This window comes from Megachile rotundata, chromosome 12 (genome assembly GCF_050947335.1).
Source record: "Megachile rotundata isolate GNS110a chromosome 12, iyMegRotu1, whole genome shotgun sequence".
Classification (NCBI taxonomy): Eukaryota; Metazoa; Arthropoda; class Insecta; order Hymenoptera; family Megachilidae; genus Megachile; species Megachile rotundata.
Genome location: NC_134994.1, coordinates 9,111,821 through 9,130,365, shown reverse-complemented (window position 1 = coordinate 9,130,365; position 18,545 = coordinate 9,111,821). Strand labels below are relative to the sequence as shown.

Here is an 18,545-nt window from a genome sequence, read left to right as displayed (position 1 = left end):
GTCGAAGTGCAACGCGCTGAATTGCAATCTGCCGAATTACAGCGTGTGGAAATGCAATGCGCTGAAGTGTAACGCGTCGAAATTACAACGCGTTGAAATTGCAATGTGTCGAAATTGCGATGCGTTGAACTAAAATGCACCGAAGTCCAACACCCCAAATTAGGATGCGTGGAATTGCAATATGTTGAATTACAACGAGTTGAATTTGCAATGTGTCGAAATTGCAACGCGTTGAACTAAAATGCACCGAAGTCCAACACCCCAAATTAAGATGCGTGGAATTGCAATATATTGAATTACAACGCGTTGAATTTGCAATGTGTCGAAATTGCGACGCGTTGAACTAAAATGCACCGAAGTCCAACACCCCAAATTAGGATGCGTGGAATTGTAATATTTTGAATTACACCGCGTTGAATATGCAACGTGTCGAAATTGCAACGCGTTGAACTAAAATGCACCGAAATCCAACATACCAAATTAGGATGCATGGAATTGCAATATATTGCATTACAATGCGTTGAATTTGCAATGTGTCGAAATTTCAACGCGTTGAATTAAAATGCACCAAAGTCCAACACCCCAAATTAGGATGCGTGGAATTGCAATATGTTGAATTACAACGCGTTGAATTTGCAGCGTGTCGAAATTGCAACGCGTTGAATTAAAATGCACCGAAATCCAACACCCCAAATTAGAATGCGTGGAATTACAATATGTTGAATTACAACGCATTGAATTTGCAATGTGTCGAAATTGCAACGCGTTGAATTAAAATGCACCGAAATCCAACACCCCAAATTAGGATGCGTGGAATTGCAATAAGTTGAATTACAACGCGTTGAATTTGCAATATTCCGAATTGTAACAAATTCTTGTGTCTGCAGCTATTGTTTAAGAATCATAAAAACGTTTAAATTTGTACATTAAAATTTTGCAAATTAAAAAGTCTTCCCAATAATAATTTTCTGCATCTACAATACATACGATCTACAGAGTTCTGCTATTTTATCTTTTGTGCTATCATTTTGTCTTCTATTCTAATATTTGACACCCTACATCATAAATGAAACATTCTGCGAAAGTATAAGCGTATACTTCTCAAGTTCACTATCACTTTGAGCCATCAAGGGCAGCTACCCTAACTCCAATCGATGGAGAACATTGTCTATAATAATTTCCTCGATATCAATCGAATTTTCGGACAAACACTTATCACCGTTCAAAACTCGCTCAATCCACGTACGTGCCGCTAACGAGGAGCAAATCGAAAGAGAAAGTAAGCATGTCGCAAGACCGTAAGGCAAGTTTGTAATGAAACAGCGAAATTCTTTAGTCGTCGACGAACTTCGAGCTACAAAACATTGCTGTATCTTTCTCCGCATCTCTGTATTTCTGGTGCATCAAAAAAATTTCATATCAACGAATCCACAAGCAATCTCGTAGTGAGTACATTTCTGTGAACGATAGAGACTTTCATTTATGAAATCATTTAACTTGCATTCTCCATGACTTTGCAGAACGATGTGTGCACTAAGGGTGAGGCTTCCACACATCTGTGTTTTGATCATACTGTGCTCTTTCGATCTATCGATCGCTCGACCTGCAGAACAACCTACAAAATTCACTTTGAACACCGGTAATACTATAAGAACCTTCGACTCACGAGTGTCGTCAACGTTGGAACAAATTCACGTGAGTTTCGTGATTTATGATTATTTGAGCTTGTCATTCATCTCATAATAACAATATGTCTATAAGTGTAGATGATGAGGAATGTCCTTAAAATCAAATTAAAAATATCAAATTAAAAAAAACGGGTTGTTAATATTGACATCGGTCCTTTGGTTCTGAACGCATTTAATAGGGGTTCAATTGTAAATTGTTGAGATACCACGCGTTGAATAGTAATGCATTAAATAGCAGTGCGTTGAATTTAATATGTATGAAGCTTGCGGCGCGTTGAATTTGCTGCGCGTCGAGTTCACAGCGCGTCGAATTTGCTGCGCGTCGAATTTGCAGCGCTTCGAGTTCGCAGCGCGTCGAATTTGCTACGCGTGGAATTTGCTATGCGTCGAATTTGTTATGCATAGAATTTGCTACGCGTAAAGTTTGCTATGCGAAGAGTTTGCTGCGCGTTGAATTTGCAACGCGTCGAATTTGCAGCGCTTCGAGTTCGCAGCGCGTCGAATTTGCTACGCGTAGAGTTTGCTGCGCGTCGAATTTGCAACGCGTCGAAATTGCAGCGCGTCGAATTTTCAGCGCGTGGAGTTCGCAGCGCGTCGAATTTGCTGCGCGTCGAATTTGCTGCGCGTCGAATTTGCAACGCGTCGAATATGCAACGCGTCGAGTTCGCAGCGCGTCGAGTTCGCAGCGCGTCGAATTCGCTACGCGTGGAATTTGCTATGCGTCGAATTTGCTATGCATCGAATTTGCTACGCGTAGAGTTTGCTGCGCGTTGATTTTGCAACGCGTCGAATTTGCAGCGCGTCGAATTTGCAGCGCTTCGAGTTCACAGCGCGTCGAATGTGCTACGCTTTGAATTTGCTACGCGTGGAATTTGCTATGCGTCGAATTTGCTATGCATAGAATTTGCAACGCGTCGAATTTGCAGCGCATCGAATTTGCAGCGCGTCGAGTTCGCAGCGCGTCGAATTTGCAACACGTAGAGTTTGCTACGCGTCGAATTTGTAGGACGTCGAATGTACAGTGCGTCGAATTGTCAGCGCGTCAAATTTGTGTTTCGGCTTTTATAGGAGTTGTTAGGCCGTTTCGTGGACGCGATACGAATAGGAACTGGAAGATTCGTCAATTCTGTCACGTTGGCCAGAAACATCATAGCCGATCGTGCGGAGGTAATTGGCCCACTCTCTTGATTAACCTTCGCCTCTCCCACCGATATGTGGACGGTTTTTAGGAATCACGAAGAAGCTGATCGAGTACACCGGATTACCTGGCGACGGTCGTTTCACAATTATCCGGCACAAGGTTGCCGTTTTCCTATCATGTGTAGCAAGAGTGATTAACGAGCCGGACGGGATGCAAAAAATATTATGCGTAAAAGTTGTCGAGGTCAAATAAAACTTGTTTAATTGATCGGTCGATGCAACGATCCACGAAATGTTATATACATTTCATATTTCTTAGAACGTAACGCAATTTTAATAAGTAATAACGTAGCATATTTTTAATAACAATTTCCGAGCACGCGCAGGTGATTATCTTAGAAGAATCCTGATGATCGAAGTTAAACCTGGAATATTCTAACCGCGTATTAGGTTGTTGCATATCAAATAGATTGTGAAACGTGGAAAAATTTGATGACAAAAGTATTGAAAGACAAATCCAGCCATTTTAATAACAATCTAATCAAAGATTCTCGAATCAACTGTTTGCAACTTTGAGCTTTTCACAAATGAAGATAATTTACTGTTATCTTCGTCATAGCAGGAATGAACTAATATTGTTTTATATATTGTCTATCAGGTCGGGACAAGCAAGTCACACACTACCGAACCGAAGACTGAATCTACAATGCTACAAGAAAGGAGCCTAGAAGTCCAGCCATCTTCAGTAACCTTGGACTCTCACCCACCTCCAGTGACAAACACCCGACCCAACGCTAGAGAAACAGTGAGGCTAGAAAACGAATCTGCCCAAAGTTTCTTCGAGAAACCAGTTCCTAGGCCTGCGGCAGGGCTTTTGGAGTCCTTCTTGAAACCAACACCAATTGTCGATGGTATCAAGGAGCAGGACAAATATGGCAACACTGGCGACAAGTTTATTGGGATTGGCAGAGCGTTGGTCAACAGCTTCGAGGGATTCAGCAACTTTTTGAACGCTATCGTAGATGTAAGCATTTGATATATAAGATGATAGTTTCGTTATAATAAAAAATGATTGTTTTCAGTTTCCACGAAATGCTGCTAAGACCACTTCTCGTGGACTCACGGAGGCGTTGAACCATGTTGGGGCGAAGCTGGTGGGCCTCGAATGATGGGATGAATGATATAGTCGGTTGTTTACGTTGTTACTCCTAGTTTAATAAATTGTTTATTTTGTTTACCGAAGCTTTTGGATATTGAAGATTTCTTTTGTGGTGTCCGTAGCTTTTCAAGATTCTCTTTTTTCCGAATCCTTAGATTTAATTCTCGTCATGAACAAAGTCTATCGTGGAAACATTGATGTAATACATGTAAATCAACCATGTGTTTTTCACTCTTATATCTCTGAACTGTAGGTAAACATTTATCGAAGTCTACAAAATAATCATATGATGTACAGACTCATGTTATACTTCTCGGACATCGGTCATTAATGCACAAACAGTCTAATCATCATTCAAGAATATAATTGCACGATTAAAAAAATCAGCAAAGGTGCAAACCAGAAAGAAATACAAAGTGTTGCGAAAGGACATTGCATAAATATATTATTTATTAAACGATATACGTATAAACGAGCTGCCGCTATTCCGACACGTTTCCTAAGTTAAACTGCGTCAGTGAAAATAATTTACAGTGTTCTTCCATTTTCCGCCGAATCAGTGAACGTGTGGAACAAACATGAAACGTGCTGCAGGGTCGCTAACTACGCGACAGCGTGATTAAATAAATATACAAATAAAAACGTTCGATCGACACAGCCGCGGATTTAAAGCTAAGCGAAGGAGTCTCTGTGTTTCCCGTAGCTGTATCGACTCGATGTCAAACAACCTTAAAACGAATAAAAATACTTGCGTGTTCGCGAGCAGACACGTTTTAAACGATCGTGCGAACAGCAATTTTGGTATGCGTGTGATAACACCTAGTAAATAAACAGATTCGCATGCAAGATAACATACTACGTTGAAACCATTTTGTTTCTTTCGAATCTTACGCGTATACAACGTCGGAGTACGAATTAACAGTAGGTTTCGTTGAGAACCGAGCGTTATTGGTCGTCGGCTGAAGAAGGACTCGTTTATCAACGCTAATGGCCCATTAGCCTAATGACTCGTCGTACGTATCTCTTAAGCTGTGCTCGTTAATCATTTCGCTCCACTTTCTTGCTCGATGATAAACAGAAATTTCCACGATCTTAACGCAACGATTTGTTGGCCCTACTCGAACTTGAACAGAAGAAGGAATGCGTTATCTTATCGGGAAGACAACGAGAAGAGTTATTCTCACAGGACAGGCTTAACAATCGAAATCTTCTTCGAACGCGAAGAAGATCGTGATCATCACCGCGCACGGTACGACTGTTCTTGTTATGTTTCTTCACGGACCTCAGACACTCGTTTCGTCCAAGATCCATCGGAAATTCTAGGTGTTCGTGGTGTCGTAGCTCTTGTACGTGTGAGACGACCTTTTGTGCCTGACGGTGCAGAACAAGATCATGCTCGCTACTTGTCCGAACAGCTGAAGGAAAGCGACCACCAGACCCACAATGCCGACCACATGGAGCCTGGTAACCAGCCACATTTGAATTGCCGTCGCACAGCCTTCCTTGTACCACAACTCCTTGTTGTGTCCCTCCGCGTCCAAACGACCGCAATATCGTTCTCTCTGTATGCAACAAGAGTCGGGTACACGATTCTCCGATGGCCACGCGTTGATCTGGAACCAGTCCGTGTAGTCCCGTACACCGCAACAGTGGAACTGAAATTGACACGGAAAATTAGAAAATCGTGGAAAGAAAGTAGGCTGATGCCGAAGGGGGTCGGTAAAAGTCGAGCGAGATCGATTTGGGATTCTGAGACTACTTCGAATCCTAAAACGTTTCTGGTATTCTAACTTCCACCGTTAAATTCGAATCGAGTTAAGACGTTTTCAAGCAGTCGGGTGAAATCGGTTTTCAGTCAGAACAGAATGCACCTCAAATCTGATACAACAGATTTGACATAACTCTATGATCACAAATTTATCAGATTAATAAAAATCAGCTGGTATCTGTTTAGGACTGTATCATATTTCATACAATGATCATATTATCGTATCATGTCATTTGAATCAAAGACACAGCTCTCCCATCACTTTACCCTGCACACAGATCTTACCTAACGATACGCCAAACAATCTACCCAATCAACTATTCGTTTTTACCATCAATTCATAATGGACTAAAATAAAGAGACGCGTTCACCTCGGTGTGTATGTGGTCCCAAATAGCAGGCAGCGTCCCAGGTTCCCTGATCTGATCATAATGCGTCTCAATACCGACCAGCAGCTCCTCCTTCAGGCTCTTAGCCAGATGGTCCCTGAAGATGAAGGCCAGAGTGCCTAGCATGAACTCAGCCAGGAACATCAGTATCACCAAACCGAAGTACTGCAAGGGAAACATGATCGGTCAGAATGAAAGGGTCGTAGTAAAGGTAGAACTCCGTCGAAGGTTACGTACCGTGATTAACATGCATCTCGACTGAAACCAAGCACCGCAGCATCCGAAGAAGGCGATGACGAAGGTCACGCATCCGGCAGCGAGCAGCAACGAGTCAGCTGACGCGAGACTATACTGCGGCACCAAGGTTGTATAACCGGAGTAAGCCAATCGCAGCCATAGGCCTGCACCCAAAATTCCGCAAGCGCATAACTGTAAAGGAAATTACTGGAGTCAGAACGGTTGTTGGCCTGAATGCGGTCGACTGTGAAACGTATTTTTCTTTCAAAAATACCGAGTTCACTTCTGCGATTGTAGTTTTGCACTGATGGGAATGGATTTATAGCGAAGTTATGGGATAGGGAGTCTCCGATGTAATGCAGCGAGGCTTTGAGCTAAGTTGTGTGTCGGTGACAGCGTGATTAGGGATATTGACCTTTCCCTGATTGTCGAGGTTCAGTAATTTACTGCCCTGTTAGACCCGCGAGATTAAAGCGATTGTTGTCTCCCATTTGCGATTTCCATCCATTCCTTTGTCTGCGTATGAACTTTCTCGTTATATACAACACAGACTCGTTATATCGAACGTAGACTTTTGGATGTGGACTAGTGAAGAGGACTTTTGGCATAAAATATATGAATTCATAAATTTCGTACTTTTAGCATGTTTAAATTCAAATCGAACTTCTCAAGTTTCTCAGCTTCTGATCAAATTCCAACTTCCAAATTTCCAATCTTCTAAATATATCAATGTCCACAATTTGTGAATCCCTCAATTTCTGGATTGTTAAATCCTCTTAAGCTTAAGTTACATCTAGATTTATTGATTAGTGCATTTTCTCCATGCAACAGTTCTCTTTAAGTTTGTTTACAAATATGTAAGTTAAGATTAGTAATACAACGGTTTCTATCTGGTCAATCAGAAATACGTTTTTTAAAGTGGGACAACCGTGCAGATAAGACAAGCGGATAATCTAGCACAACGCTTCGGGCAGAAACGTCGTCGACAGAGTGTTGACCCTAGCGATATCATCAAACTGCTGTAAATTAGCATCAGTGTGGTAACCACGGGCCGCGTTATTCAATCCGGTCGAACTAGTTCGAAAGTAGGTAATTTAAGCGTTGGGTTAGAATAGTATCAATCGTACAAATGCAAGGATGACTTCCTCCGAAAGAAAGAAACTGTGAACCACATAACTTCTCATTTGTTCTTGTACATACTTTCGGTTTGGTACTTTTACCCGTAGAAAATTATCAGAAGAGTCTACCGTTGCAAAAAATAAACTACCGTTGCTTAATAGGATAAAATGTTAAATAATTCCGAAACATAAATCATCGACAGAGCAGGGTAGAATTAAGAGGAAGAAGCAGGAACAGCCCACGCGTGCGATTAAATCGATGCGCATTGTCATTCTCGTTGCATTCCGACATGCTCGGTCTCTTCTCTCGAATTTATCGTACCACTTAAAATCGTCGGTTCCGTCGTGCACCGGCCTTAAATAGGACATTGAACCGTGCTCTATGAGCTATGAACTTACGGTACCGAACAACATGCTCGCGAGGCACGCGTCTAACGAAAACCTTTCTTGCGAATCTTTCTCTCAAGATTTAAAGCGTTTCGAAGCAAATGGCTAGCAAAAATAATACCGTTCATTTACGTGGACGAAGCGGAAAAGAATCGGCGCGGTTTCGACGCGGAACACGTTCGCAATTTTCAGCGGTCTTGTTGCACTGCCCTTAATTGTACGCTTGGTCGCGTTGAAATTGCATCGGTAATTTCGCGCGAGAATGCAGTCGGTCTGCTAATCGACCATGTTGGTCTTTTTGCACGGCCGTTATGTTCGCTGCAAAAATGTTTAACGGTACCAGTTTCGCGAATCACGTAAATCGATCGGTGTTTAATCTCTCGATCTCCATTCATTCCTCCCGGCTGATTCTTTATCATGCAACGTTCTGTTCATCGATAAAACCGGTATATATTGGGTCGCGAGAGTACAGCGGCGTGCAACGATGTCCACTCCCTAAAGCAAGGACCAGAAATTATCTTTTCAACTTCATACATTTTCTAGTATTTCTAGACTTCCACAGTTTGATAAATTGCTGAAGAATGCTCTGAAATTCGCATCAGCTAACAATATTTATTTTTAACCTGTTATAGAGGCTTATTATGGTCGATGATGAAATAAATGACATTGAATGTTGCGTGCAGTAATTGCTGCTCGGTGAATTACGAATGAATGCGGAGATGAGAGAACAGCTGTACATAGTAACTCCGTAATCTGATCAGCAATTGCTCATAGAGTTGCTTTCATATGAAGGATATTTACTTTTATAACTGGTTCTTCATTGGTTTTTTCAAATGATTATTTTATTGTAAAGGAACTTAGGAATTATTTGCTGTATCGAGAAGTACGTGTTACGTACCCATATGAGAACGTTGAGGGAGCAGAAGACGTGCCTGATGCACGTGTATCCTGTGCGGCCCATGGCTCGATCCTTCGCAACCTTTGTCCTCGCTCAAACTGGCTGTGATTCCTGGAAACACCAGAAACGATACACGATGATTCTCCGCTGTTTCCAGGTTATTTTCGTCGACTGTTTCTTTAAAAGGGTCGTAAAAATACTCCGACGAAAACCACGTATTGGCGCGAAATTTAAATCTTCGTTTTCTTAGACTTTTTCAAAAATTCTTCATGACATTTAAATACATAATAGGAGCGCAGTCGTACACTGTGATCGAAATAATTGCAAAACCGAAGTATATTAGAAAAATTTTAAACGAGCCAAGTTATTTCTACAAATCGAAGGCAACCTTAAATAAACAGTTCAGAACGTTTCCAGATAAGTGTATACAATTATCTCATCCTAATCGCGTTCATTAAGTTAGAGGCATTCATTAAGTCGTTAGTATTGGCAAATAGTTAACTGTACCTCAAGAACTTTCACTGTTTACTCTCGATCAATCAAACTTGACTCGAGAGCCGCGCTCAATGTATCCAAGATCGCAAAACAACACGCGAATCGAGAGGATGCACGAGAACTGCGAGTCGCTCCGAATTACCGAGAAATGCCTTGACCACCAACGAAACCAACACGAGCAACGAGAAGAAGGAATAAGTAGAAGCAGCAGGAGATGAAGATAAAGCTGCACAAGCACACGTGACGATTACGTATTCCGCTCGAATGCGGGCTGTCTCACGAAAAGCCAGCCGACAGATATCTTTATTCCCCGAGGATCGCTGTGGCTTCTGTTTCACTAACAACGCACGAAATCGCCACTGCCTGGTTGAATATCAACACCGCGATCAACTTTTCATCGTTCGATCGCTTTTCATCGCTTCTGAACGCTTCTACAATTTTAACAAGTCGCCGATCGAATAACTTGTGAATACTCGAATAGCAACGTCTCGTAGTCAACTATGATGGTTTTCAAACATTTCAACAACACGTGTTTGAACAAATAATATATGGATACAATTGAATACATGAATGAATACTACTCTATGATCACTTCCGTGAAGCTGCACATTTGAAATTATACAAGCGTGTGAATACCACAATTCTTCGACACTATGTTATCCACAGCACAATAGCCTTGATAATACTTGAGATATCTGAGCAGATAACACGTGTGAAAATTACTTTCACCGTCAACTATTCAATACATCATCTTACTGCACACCGAATACCTGAATACTAACGCGAGGACGAAAAATACTTCCGTTATCGACTTACAGTGCTTCAACGTTCAATATCTCATGGTTGCACGACAGTTAAGGCGAAGGTCACGATTAAACAACGCGGAAGTGCGAAAATCGTAGCGAAAGAATCGATGACCGGTTGACAGACGATCCTCATCGAACGAGGATCCGTTCCGGTGTGTTCGAAACCAGGTTGATAGGATTGGCTGTGGCCCCTTCTGGGCCTTCTAGGTCCCCTAACGGGACACTATGCCGACAGCGGCCTCTCACTCATACACAATCGCGATCGTGATCGCGTGGGTCCGCTAGAGGTAACGTCTGCTCACGCGTGGACGTCACTTTCCTACGGATGCCTGCTGAGAAACGTGTAAGACCCAAGGTCGCCGGAAATCTGCCCTCGTGTTTTCCTCTCGAACGTTTAGACGCAACGTTTTAAAACTCTGCAGAAGAGTTAAGACTAATATAGCGGAGTTAAGTTAGAAGCTTTCAATCCGACCATCACAGAGAAAATGGCGTAATAAGACACACTCGTTTTTCGATTTAATCGAAGGTTATAATGTCTGTTGAGAAAAAAGTTCCATAAGGTCGCCATAAAGGAAGTCTAGGAAACAGATGCTTTTTGCATGCATTAAACATGTATGATAGCCTGTAAATAATGGATAGTGCGTCTAATCGTTGAATAAAAGATCCGTGAGATTACGATTTTCTTCCTCTGCAAAATCGCAGTATAAACGATTACAGTGAATCATCGCTTTTCGTGCAATTTACTTCGTCCAAATTTCTGCTGGTTTGCTTTGTCATTTTATGAAGAAACTTACATTAATTGTAAATATTGAGGAGACTAAGAATTTGATCAAATTTCAAGAATTTTATATTCATGCGGTTCAAACGAGAGGTTTGTAGAAATTTTGATAAATGTGTTGAATTTCGAACGAATTACGGAAGAGAAATCGCTTTATGGACGCGTCAGACGGAAAAGAACAATTTCTCGCTGCACGCTGTTCTCGAATGAGATACGCTTTTGACAACTGAACGAATCGGTTAACTTGGATTTCTCGTTTCAACCATCGAGGCGCGAGTTTCTTTGCACAGGTGAGAACGAAGAAGAACGACGTGACAAGCCTTATCTCGAGCAGTCAAGGGTGACTTCGGTCGTTTCGACGAGTCACCGGTTTCTACGTTTTTGAATCGCATTAAATCGAGAAAAGACGCAGTTCTCGAGTTCTGAACACCTACTGTCCTGCTTAAAATAACGTTGATATTCGACGCTTAAAATTATTCTTTACACTCCAATTTTACTCTTAAAACGAAGTATTAGATTTTATTAAATTAAAATAGTAATTGTAAAAATATTAAATTTCGAACATCATTGTATACTTTTCTCTGTATCATATAATATAACCAATGGAAAATAATAGCTCGGTCATAAAATTTATAATGGACCGCAAAAGGAAAGTAATGGCAGCTCATGAAATAGCTAATAGACACCTGTAAAAATGCATGAACACGGTTCTACGTCTTGTAGGAGTCGATGAAACAATTTATGCCAGCGTTTCTTGTCCCTTAATACGTTTATCGGAATTTGGTTAGCAAGGTTACGTAATATTGATTCATCTTATCGCGCGATCAAACAAATCTTTTGCGTAACACGCCGTACCACTTGCTAACTGAACTCGTTACCTGATACAGGTTAGGTCTGGGTCAGATATTATCGAATCCATTACTTCAAATTGTTCAACACAGTCGGAGGAACTTATGAAATCTCAAAGGAAAATTGTAACTCTTAATATTGATAAAATATCTGCTACATATGTACACATAAGTATACATGTATACACATATTCCACATGTATGTAATATCCCTGCAAATATGTAATGTTCCTGCAATTATAAATTTTTTCAAGATTTATTCATATAATTGTTACAGGTGAAATATAATTAATACCAAGAATCCTTTCATTAAAAAAAATTTTTGAAATAGTTTAACATGTCTTAGGGGGTTAATGGCATGTTATATCGAAAGAACGTGTTTTTCAAAGTGCGACGAGTTTCCTGTGTCAAAACGAGGGAAGAAAATTTGGCGAAGGCGAGATCGAGAAGGGAAGCGCGTTAACGGGGTTAATCGTACTTGAAATCAATTCGTAGCGAGCGAAATGGAACCGCAAACGCGGTGGCTCTAATGAACAGCGAAGAGAGCGCAAGGGGGCGTAGAAACGGTCCCCCTTGCCACGACTTCCTGCCAATTGCGGACAATTTGCCATCATCTATGATCTCCCCGCTCGTCGCCACGTCGACACGTTGTGGACGGTGCTTAAACGTAAGAGTTAACGCGACACGATTCTTTTTCTCTTTCTCCCTTTCACCCCTCCTGGCTATCGTTCTTTCTCGCATTATGATACGCCATCGCGTTTACGCTCCTACACGCTATCCCACGTGACGTAATCGTGGAAAAGCGACGAGTTTATACGTCTTGAATCAGGATTCAAATTTCGACCCTTGTAATTCGAAGATTGGATTGAAAGAAAATTGAAAGGAAGGATAGTTGAAAAGAAATCAGTTAATTTTAAATTGGGAATCAAAGTTGACAAAGAGATTGCTTCTAGCATTGTTTAGAGAAAATATTCTACGTCATGCGCAATCGCTATTATGACAATAGATGCAATCATCGAATTGTCCACGATCGCAGCGGAGGGAGATCGTTAGAGAAAAACGCGACGCATCAATTGAGCCGGGCGAAAGGAGCCGAGGGCGAAGAGGGAGCAGCGTCATAATTCCTAATTTATTACAATGCGCTCGTTAATCGTGAGACGATATGCGACCGCGTGTGTGCTCGTCCTCCCACGTGACATAATGGAGGATCGAACAAAGGGCCGCAAGTATCGGTGCCATCGCCGTGTCCCTTGATCCCTTGCGACGCACGCGTGATCAGCTTTCCGAATGAGGGATTATGGGAATTTCAGAAACTTTTTTTTCTGTACATTCAATCTTTGGACACCTTTCAATGTGAACATTAAATCGCTTTTTACATTATTGTCGCTCCTGACATAGATGTCGTGCTGCATCGCCACTTGTTATATTGCCAAAAGTTCTAACACTGTGATCCATCACTAACTCGACATACTATCAAGTCCAAAAGTTATCTTGCATCTCACTCACATTTTTGTCTCTACAAAAAATCAAAAAAAGAATTGTTAAATCTTTTCTGATCCCAAAAATTGCGTGCTAATCAGTTTTCGTACCTATTAACCGACGTGTGCACGCGATTGTTTTTCAGAAGGAAAGTTTCAAGGATTTCCCACGAGATCAGAAAGCAGAGGATGCTAAAAAAAAGCAAAATTCTGCGAACAATTGTTGGCGCGAAGAGAAACATGGGAAGAGAAATCGACGTACGTTCAGTTCGCACGATCGATTTCCTCGATATCGCGATCTCCTCGAGGATTATCGAAACGGCCCGCATCGCGACACTTAATTAACGTTTCTAATCCCCCGCGTGTGGGGAAGATTATGGTCCTTGATCTAGAAACCTGTTCTAATCGGGGATCATTAAAAAGCTGACTTCCAAACGCGTAACTGCACGCTGTGCCACTTCGCCTCGAAAAGATTAATGTCTGGCACAATTGTTCTCTAAAAATGGCGGCAATTGTCAAAATCTGAAATTCTGATCAAAGAGTCTGAAGGATGTAATTTAAATAAATGTAACGGTACAAGTGCACTCGACGGAGCATCGGTTTGCGACACTGACAACTGTTTCTCATGTAGTCATTAACCATGGGGAATGGGGTTGCGTTAGTGTCATTGGACAATTCGCATTAGCTTGATTATGAGATTCGTTCATAATCATTATTATGTAATACGAGGTCTCGATTGCCTTACGTAACAGGCTCCACATATGCCTGATGCATTTTCTCACCAAATACCTTATTGTTCCGCAATGAAAAATTCCAAATTTTCCAAATGTTCAAATCCTCAAATTTTCAGATTCCCAAATTTGATCCACAATCAAATCCCCAACATATCTCGACTGCACCGTTCTCATGTGGTGCCCTTGTCCATGGTCACATCCGACCGCGTCACAAGGACAACAAATTGTAAGAGTCAAAGAGTTCACGAAATACGCGACCATCAAAGTGTTAAGTCCATTTTTCTGGCTGCGAATTAATTCTTCCCGTCGCGGACTTAATCGGCGGGATTAATAGAGATCGCGGAATAGGCTTCAAAATTGCTCGCAGCCTTGCCGAGAGTAATTTTCTACGCTAATCGAGGTGAGAAGAAATTTGCAACGATTACAGCGTGATTTGCGAGGTATCGAACTGCGATCACTCTTATTGTATACACTATGATAACAGAAATGTACTGATATAAGGCTTATGAACCCCAGATTGTTTGAAAACATATATTTTTAAATTAATAACTAACGATACTTTCATCTTCTCTGAATTTCACATCTTGCCGCATTTTCGTCGCAATAGTCAAACCTACGTGTTTTATCATATAATATGAAAACCTGCCAGGAAACAATAGAAATCCACGTAGGAATTTTCCAGCAGTAATTGCGTAATTTAATCCGTGTGCGCTTTCGCAAAAGATCACGCAAATGCAAATGCTACCTACAATAGGTAAGAACTATTTTTGAGCTGTATCGCAAGCGTAAATGAATTTGTATCGACACGATTGAAGCGTACAAAAAAAGGTCAACTGCGACGGTAACTCGTCCCAATCGTGATTATTCATTGACCAGCTTTTAATTTATGCTCGCATCGCGAAATTCCGTAAAACGACACGCTTGCGTATCCGCCGACACCGCTGACCCTTTGTAAAAGATACATTCTGCTGTTACCATAATTAATTTATAACGCGGAGTAAACCTTTTGTGCTCCATTATGCAACGTCGAATATTGGCCGTCGATACTTGATAAATAATTCATTGTTTTCATGATTTCAGTGAAATAATAGTATGTCAATATGTATTCGGATCTATAAACAACGACGTATATGTTATTGACAGCTAATGATTAAATAAAATAAAAACATGTGAGAAATATCTTCTAATATCATTGTTGCTATATTCGTCACGTGTTGCAGAGATAATTTACTTTAATTACTGTTTGCGATACAACTATTATACTGAATTATTTATGCACATTCTTCGATACATAATTAGCCAATTAAATTAACTGCTTCATCACGGATCAGTAGGTTCAAACGCAACCAAATTTATTTACGCGAACAAGGTTCAACATTAGTAGCACACTAGTAATATAAACATCGACGTAAGTTACACGACAGAATTTCGTTCGTGAAAATGTGCACAGCTCATTGTTAGACGTAAGGCGAATATTAATGTAACAGAAACAGATCGATTTGCGGGAGAAATTTAAAAAGACGGAAGCCGGTGAAACCGGAAGATGGAAGTTCAAACACGCTGACACGACTTACCGGTAAGAGGAGAACCGTCCGATGCACGATCGACAGACACTGTCAAGAGCTGTTTGACGATGAACGGAGGTTCATGGAGAGCAGAGTCAAAGGTCGGCTCGTGTTCGCGACAGGTTTCGAGTTCCCGGATCGACTGCACGAGAGAAACGCGCACAACTCTCGCACATCCGTTCTCCATCAGTCATCGCGAAACGAAAGTCGCCATCTGACGGTAACCGTGAAAATACCACATAGATCGCTGCAGAGAAATGGACCGTCGTTACATTTTTCGGAGAAAGCGCTGATTTTCACCTTCCTGATGTGTTCTTTGCAGCAACGAGGGGTTCTTCAGACAATTTCAAATTTTTAAATATTTGATGGTCCGAAGTTTCAAACTTCATAATTTATCAATTTTGAATTCTTAAGTCTGTGAAATTTGAAAGGTTCAAATTTTTATGTCTGTCAAATTTGAAAGATTCAAATTTCCAAGCTTCGAACATTCCAAGCTAGAGTATTGAAATTCGCAAGTTTCAAATTTATAAGTTCTCAAGTCCACATTCGATTTTTCAAGTCTTCAAATATTCCAAATTCCGAATTCCAACTTGTAAACTTTCAAGACCATGAATTTCCGTATATTCGAGATTTATACATTCGAATTTTCAAAACGCTTGTCCAGATTACAAAGTACCCAGACATGAAGGATGGCACTACTAGCGACCTCCAGCAATAGGTGATAAAACTATGGCGAAGACTTTCTTAAAAAAATAAGCATTCTCCGCGTTCTTTAAGCGTAAGTAGAACGATCTGATGAAAAAATAACTTTCTCCGTTATAACCTCTTGCTCAAGTTTCCACATAATCAAAGATTTCGACATCGAATTACAAGAAACCAGTTATCATAATTTATCGTCTAAAATGAAAATGATGAGAATATGACTTAATACCGCTTTATTAAAACCGTAGATCGCAACAGATTAAACAAAATATAAAAATTAAAAATCTACTCCTGTTTCCTAAACTTTTTAGAGGAAATCTCCATGGAGTTAATCCACAATTCGAGATCCTTGGACAGTTCAGGAAGACGAGCGTTCGGATCGACGTCCGCGACGATTTCAGCCATGGAAGCTTGTATTCCTGTCGAGGTTTGCTTGCTGAGAATCACGGCACGAACGAAATTGTCGCTCAAAGTGATGAATTGATTCTCGATGTAAAAGTTCTTGCCTTCCCAGTAAAGTAGCTATGAACATAGAAATATTGTAATGGATCATCGGGAACATCACTGTCAATAATCCGTAATCTCCGTTCGTATGTTGATACAGTAATTACCATTGTCGTTGACAAACAATTAAAAGAAAATCGTAAGTGCATCTAATGTATTATTTACCTTAGTAGTGACCTTGTACGGTGAGAAAATAGGAATTGCACGACGGTAACGGATCGAGGAAGCTCCTTGCACTGCTCCGCCGCCTCTTTTCAAAATAGCTGCATAAAGTCCAGATCTATCGTAAAAGTGGAAACGTGCGAAATCCAATTCGCGAAGGTACCTCGCGTTGTTCATGTGCTTTAGGAACAGGTCCACATCCTGCGTTAAACATATTCCTAAAATAGAAAAACAATAGTAGTAGAATAAAGATTTCTTTTGACTTTTTTTTTCGTATAATAAATAAATCCATATATACATATTTTAGTCGCTCCAATGTGTCCACGCGTACAAATCCTCTACGCGTAACATTTTTTCCCGCATTTTTTATTCATGCGAGTCATTATTCAATCGTTTCATTGACTTGAAAGCGATTTATAAATACATAACACAATATCTACTTATAATCGCACTGGTTATCGCATATTTCCATTGTGATTAAGCACGGTGCTCATTAATGGTTAAACAGCTTCGAGCGACAAAACTTAATGAAGGAAATTTGATGCGAAAGTATTTTGTGTCAAATTCCATTTGCGAAATGCATTTAAACAATGTTTACGTGCATTTTAAAGTAACGGAAAGATTCGGTACTTGGACTACATACAGACGTAACATCTGTGTCGATAATGTAGGATAACCGTTACGACAGTTAAAGGTTCTTGCTCTGTAAAACGTAAATGAACTAAAAAGGTCCTTGAAATCAGTGAATAATGTTTGCAGAAAATTGCAGAATAAAATCCTCGAACATTTGGAGTATTAACTCGAGAGATTAAAGACTACCGAAAAATAAAAGATTCTTGCTGGAAAAGTATGAACAAAAAAAATGAAGGAAAATAAAAAATTTCTTGATTGGAACCGTATTAACATCTCGTTCCAAAACCGAAACGCATTTGAAACCCCTTCAAACATGACACAAAAGTGAAGTTCCCTTTTAATAAAAAAAATGACAGATTACCGTAGATGGTGGTAGTATCAAAGAGTTTTATCTTCTTCTGGAAGAGCTTGCCGGTGATAATTGTGAAAAAGATCCTCAAGAAGTAGTGCACATCGAAAACCATGTACAGGAATAGAAGTACCGTGATTAAGCAGGCGCACACCATGTTTCTGTGTTTCCGGTATTAACAGGCACAAACAACGCTGACCGACGTTCACGTAGTCACTGTCGAAAGAAGACTGTGAGTTCCAGTTATATTCCAAAGTGCGAAGTCGCTCCGAACGACGTATAAAGCGGTAACTTGTTTCTCCTCGAGCTCTAACGTTTTTGTGAATGCGGTCTCGTGTCGACTTATAACTCGATCAAAATATGTTAGTCCGACATCTTCAAAAATTTCTACATAATCGTTACGCGTTTTTCTTTCGCTTTTTCACAGGTGGGTTATTTATAAAAATCCTTACGTATCGATAATTATTTGCTGTGTCGTTAAATTCTTTAGATGGACTTTTCATCAAAATGTAAATTTATACGGCAGAGTAAAAAATTGCTAATATTCAAATTTTTAGATGTTTCAACTTTTCAAGGTTTACGCTTCTAAATTTTTAAGACGCCGTGTTTTTAAATTTCATGTTTTATCAAATTTTCAAATCTCGACACATCAGCGCTTATTGATACCGAAACAATACAGCTAGCACCGTCTAGTGGTTGAACGCGCG

General features: G+C 40.5%; 3 protein-coding genes across 6 annotated transcripts; 1 reads left to right on the top strand and 2 right to left on the bottom strand.

The window, feature by feature from the left end:
• Window positions 1-8: 8 nt before the first annotated feature.
• LOC143265480 (uncharacterized) lies at window positions 9-4,070 on the top strand. 2 transcript variants are annotated; one of them, XM_076537936.1, is made up of 5 exons: window positions 9-1,445; window positions 1,521-1,695; window positions 2,757-2,855; window positions 3,487-3,852; window positions 3,911-4,070. In XM_076537936.1, the coding sequence occupies exons 2-5, from the start codon at window positions 1,525-1,527 to the stop codon at window positions 3,995-3,997; spliced, it is 723 nt and encodes a 240-aa protein (XP_076394051.1). In that variant the 5' UTR covers window positions 9-1,445; window positions 1,521-1,524; the 3' UTR covers window positions 3,998-4,070. The 2 variants fall into 2 exon arrangements, with proteins under 2 accessions (XP_076394051.1, XP_076394052.1); XM_076537937.1 differs by lacking the exon at window positions 2,757-2,855.
• Window positions 4,071-4,415: 345 nt separating this feature from the next.
• Tsp5D (Tetraspanin 5D) lies at window positions 4,416-16,261 on the bottom strand. 3 transcript variants are annotated; one of them, XM_012282984.2, is made up of 5 exons: window positions 15,498-16,261; window positions 8,785-8,895; window positions 6,382-6,573; window positions 6,127-6,309; window positions 4,416-5,642 (listed from the first exon to the last, which is right to left on the bottom strand). In XM_012282984.2, the coding sequence occupies exons 2-5, from the start codon at window positions 8,845-8,847 to the stop codon at window positions 5,307-5,309; spliced, it is 774 nt and encodes a 257-aa protein (XP_012138374.1). In that variant the 5' UTR covers window positions 8,848-8,895; window positions 15,498-16,261; the 3' UTR covers window positions 4,416-5,306. The 3 variants fall into 3 exon arrangements, with proteins under 3 accessions (XP_012138374.1, XP_012138375.1, XP_012138376.1); XM_012282985.2 differs by lacking the exon at window positions 15,498-16,261 and adding an exon at window positions 10,096-10,256; XM_012282986.2 differs by lacking the exon at window positions 15,498-16,261 and adding an exon at window positions 9,292-10,012.
• Window positions 16,262-16,406: 145 nt separating this feature from the next.
• LOC100876830 (protein THEM6) lies at window positions 16,407-18,132 on the bottom strand. Its single transcript, XM_003702199.3, has 3 exons — window positions 17,851-18,132; window positions 16,860-17,074; window positions 16,407-16,712 (listed from the first exon to the last, which is right to left on the bottom strand). Exons 1-3 carry the CDS (start codon window positions 17,993-17,995, stop codon window positions 16,476-16,478), a joined length of 597 nt encoding a protein of 198 aa, XP_003702247.2. The 5' UTR covers window positions 17,996-18,132; the 3' UTR covers window positions 16,407-16,475.
• Between the last annotated feature and the right edge of the window lie 413 nt (window positions 18,133-18,545).

Excerpts from the sequence above, each read along its gene's own strand:
- LOC143265480 (XM_076537936.1), top strand. The coding sequence starts at position 1,525 with ATGTGTGCACTAAGGGTGAGGCTTCCACACATCTGTGTTTTGATCATA. Across the intron at positions 1,696-2,756 it reads CAACGTTGGAACAAATTCAC|GAGTTGTTAGGCCGTTTCGT; the intron begins GTGAGTTTCGTG and ends CGGCTTTTATAG. Across the intron at positions 2,856-3,486 it reads TCATAGCCGATCGTGCGGAG|GTCGGGACAAGCAAGTCACA; the intron begins GTAATTGGCCCA and ends ATTGTCTATCAG.
- Tsp5D (XM_012282984.2), bottom strand. The coding sequence starts at position 8,847 with ATGGGCCGCACAGGATACACGTGCATCAGGCACGTCTTCTGCTCCCTC. Across the intron at positions 6,310-6,381 it reads CGAGATGCATGTTAATCACG|TACTTCGGTTTGGTGATACT; the intron begins GTACGTAACCTT and ends TTTCCCTTGCAG. Across the intron at positions 5,643-6,126 it reads GGGACCACATACACACCGAG|TTCCACTGTTGCGGTGTACG; the intron begins GTGAACGCGTCT and ends TGTCAATTTCAG.
- LOC100876830 (XM_003702199.3), bottom strand. The coding sequence starts at position 17,995 with ATGGTGTGCGCCTGCTTAATCACGGTACTTCTATTCCTGTACATGGTT. Across the intron at positions 17,075-17,850 it reads TGATACTACCACCATCTACG|GAATATGTTTAACGCAGGAT; the intron begins GTAATCTGTCAT and ends TTTCTATTTTAG. Across the intron at positions 16,713-16,859 it reads CGTACAAGGTCACTACTAAG|CTACTTTACTGGGAAGGCAA; the intron begins GTAAATAATACA and ends CTATGTTCATAG.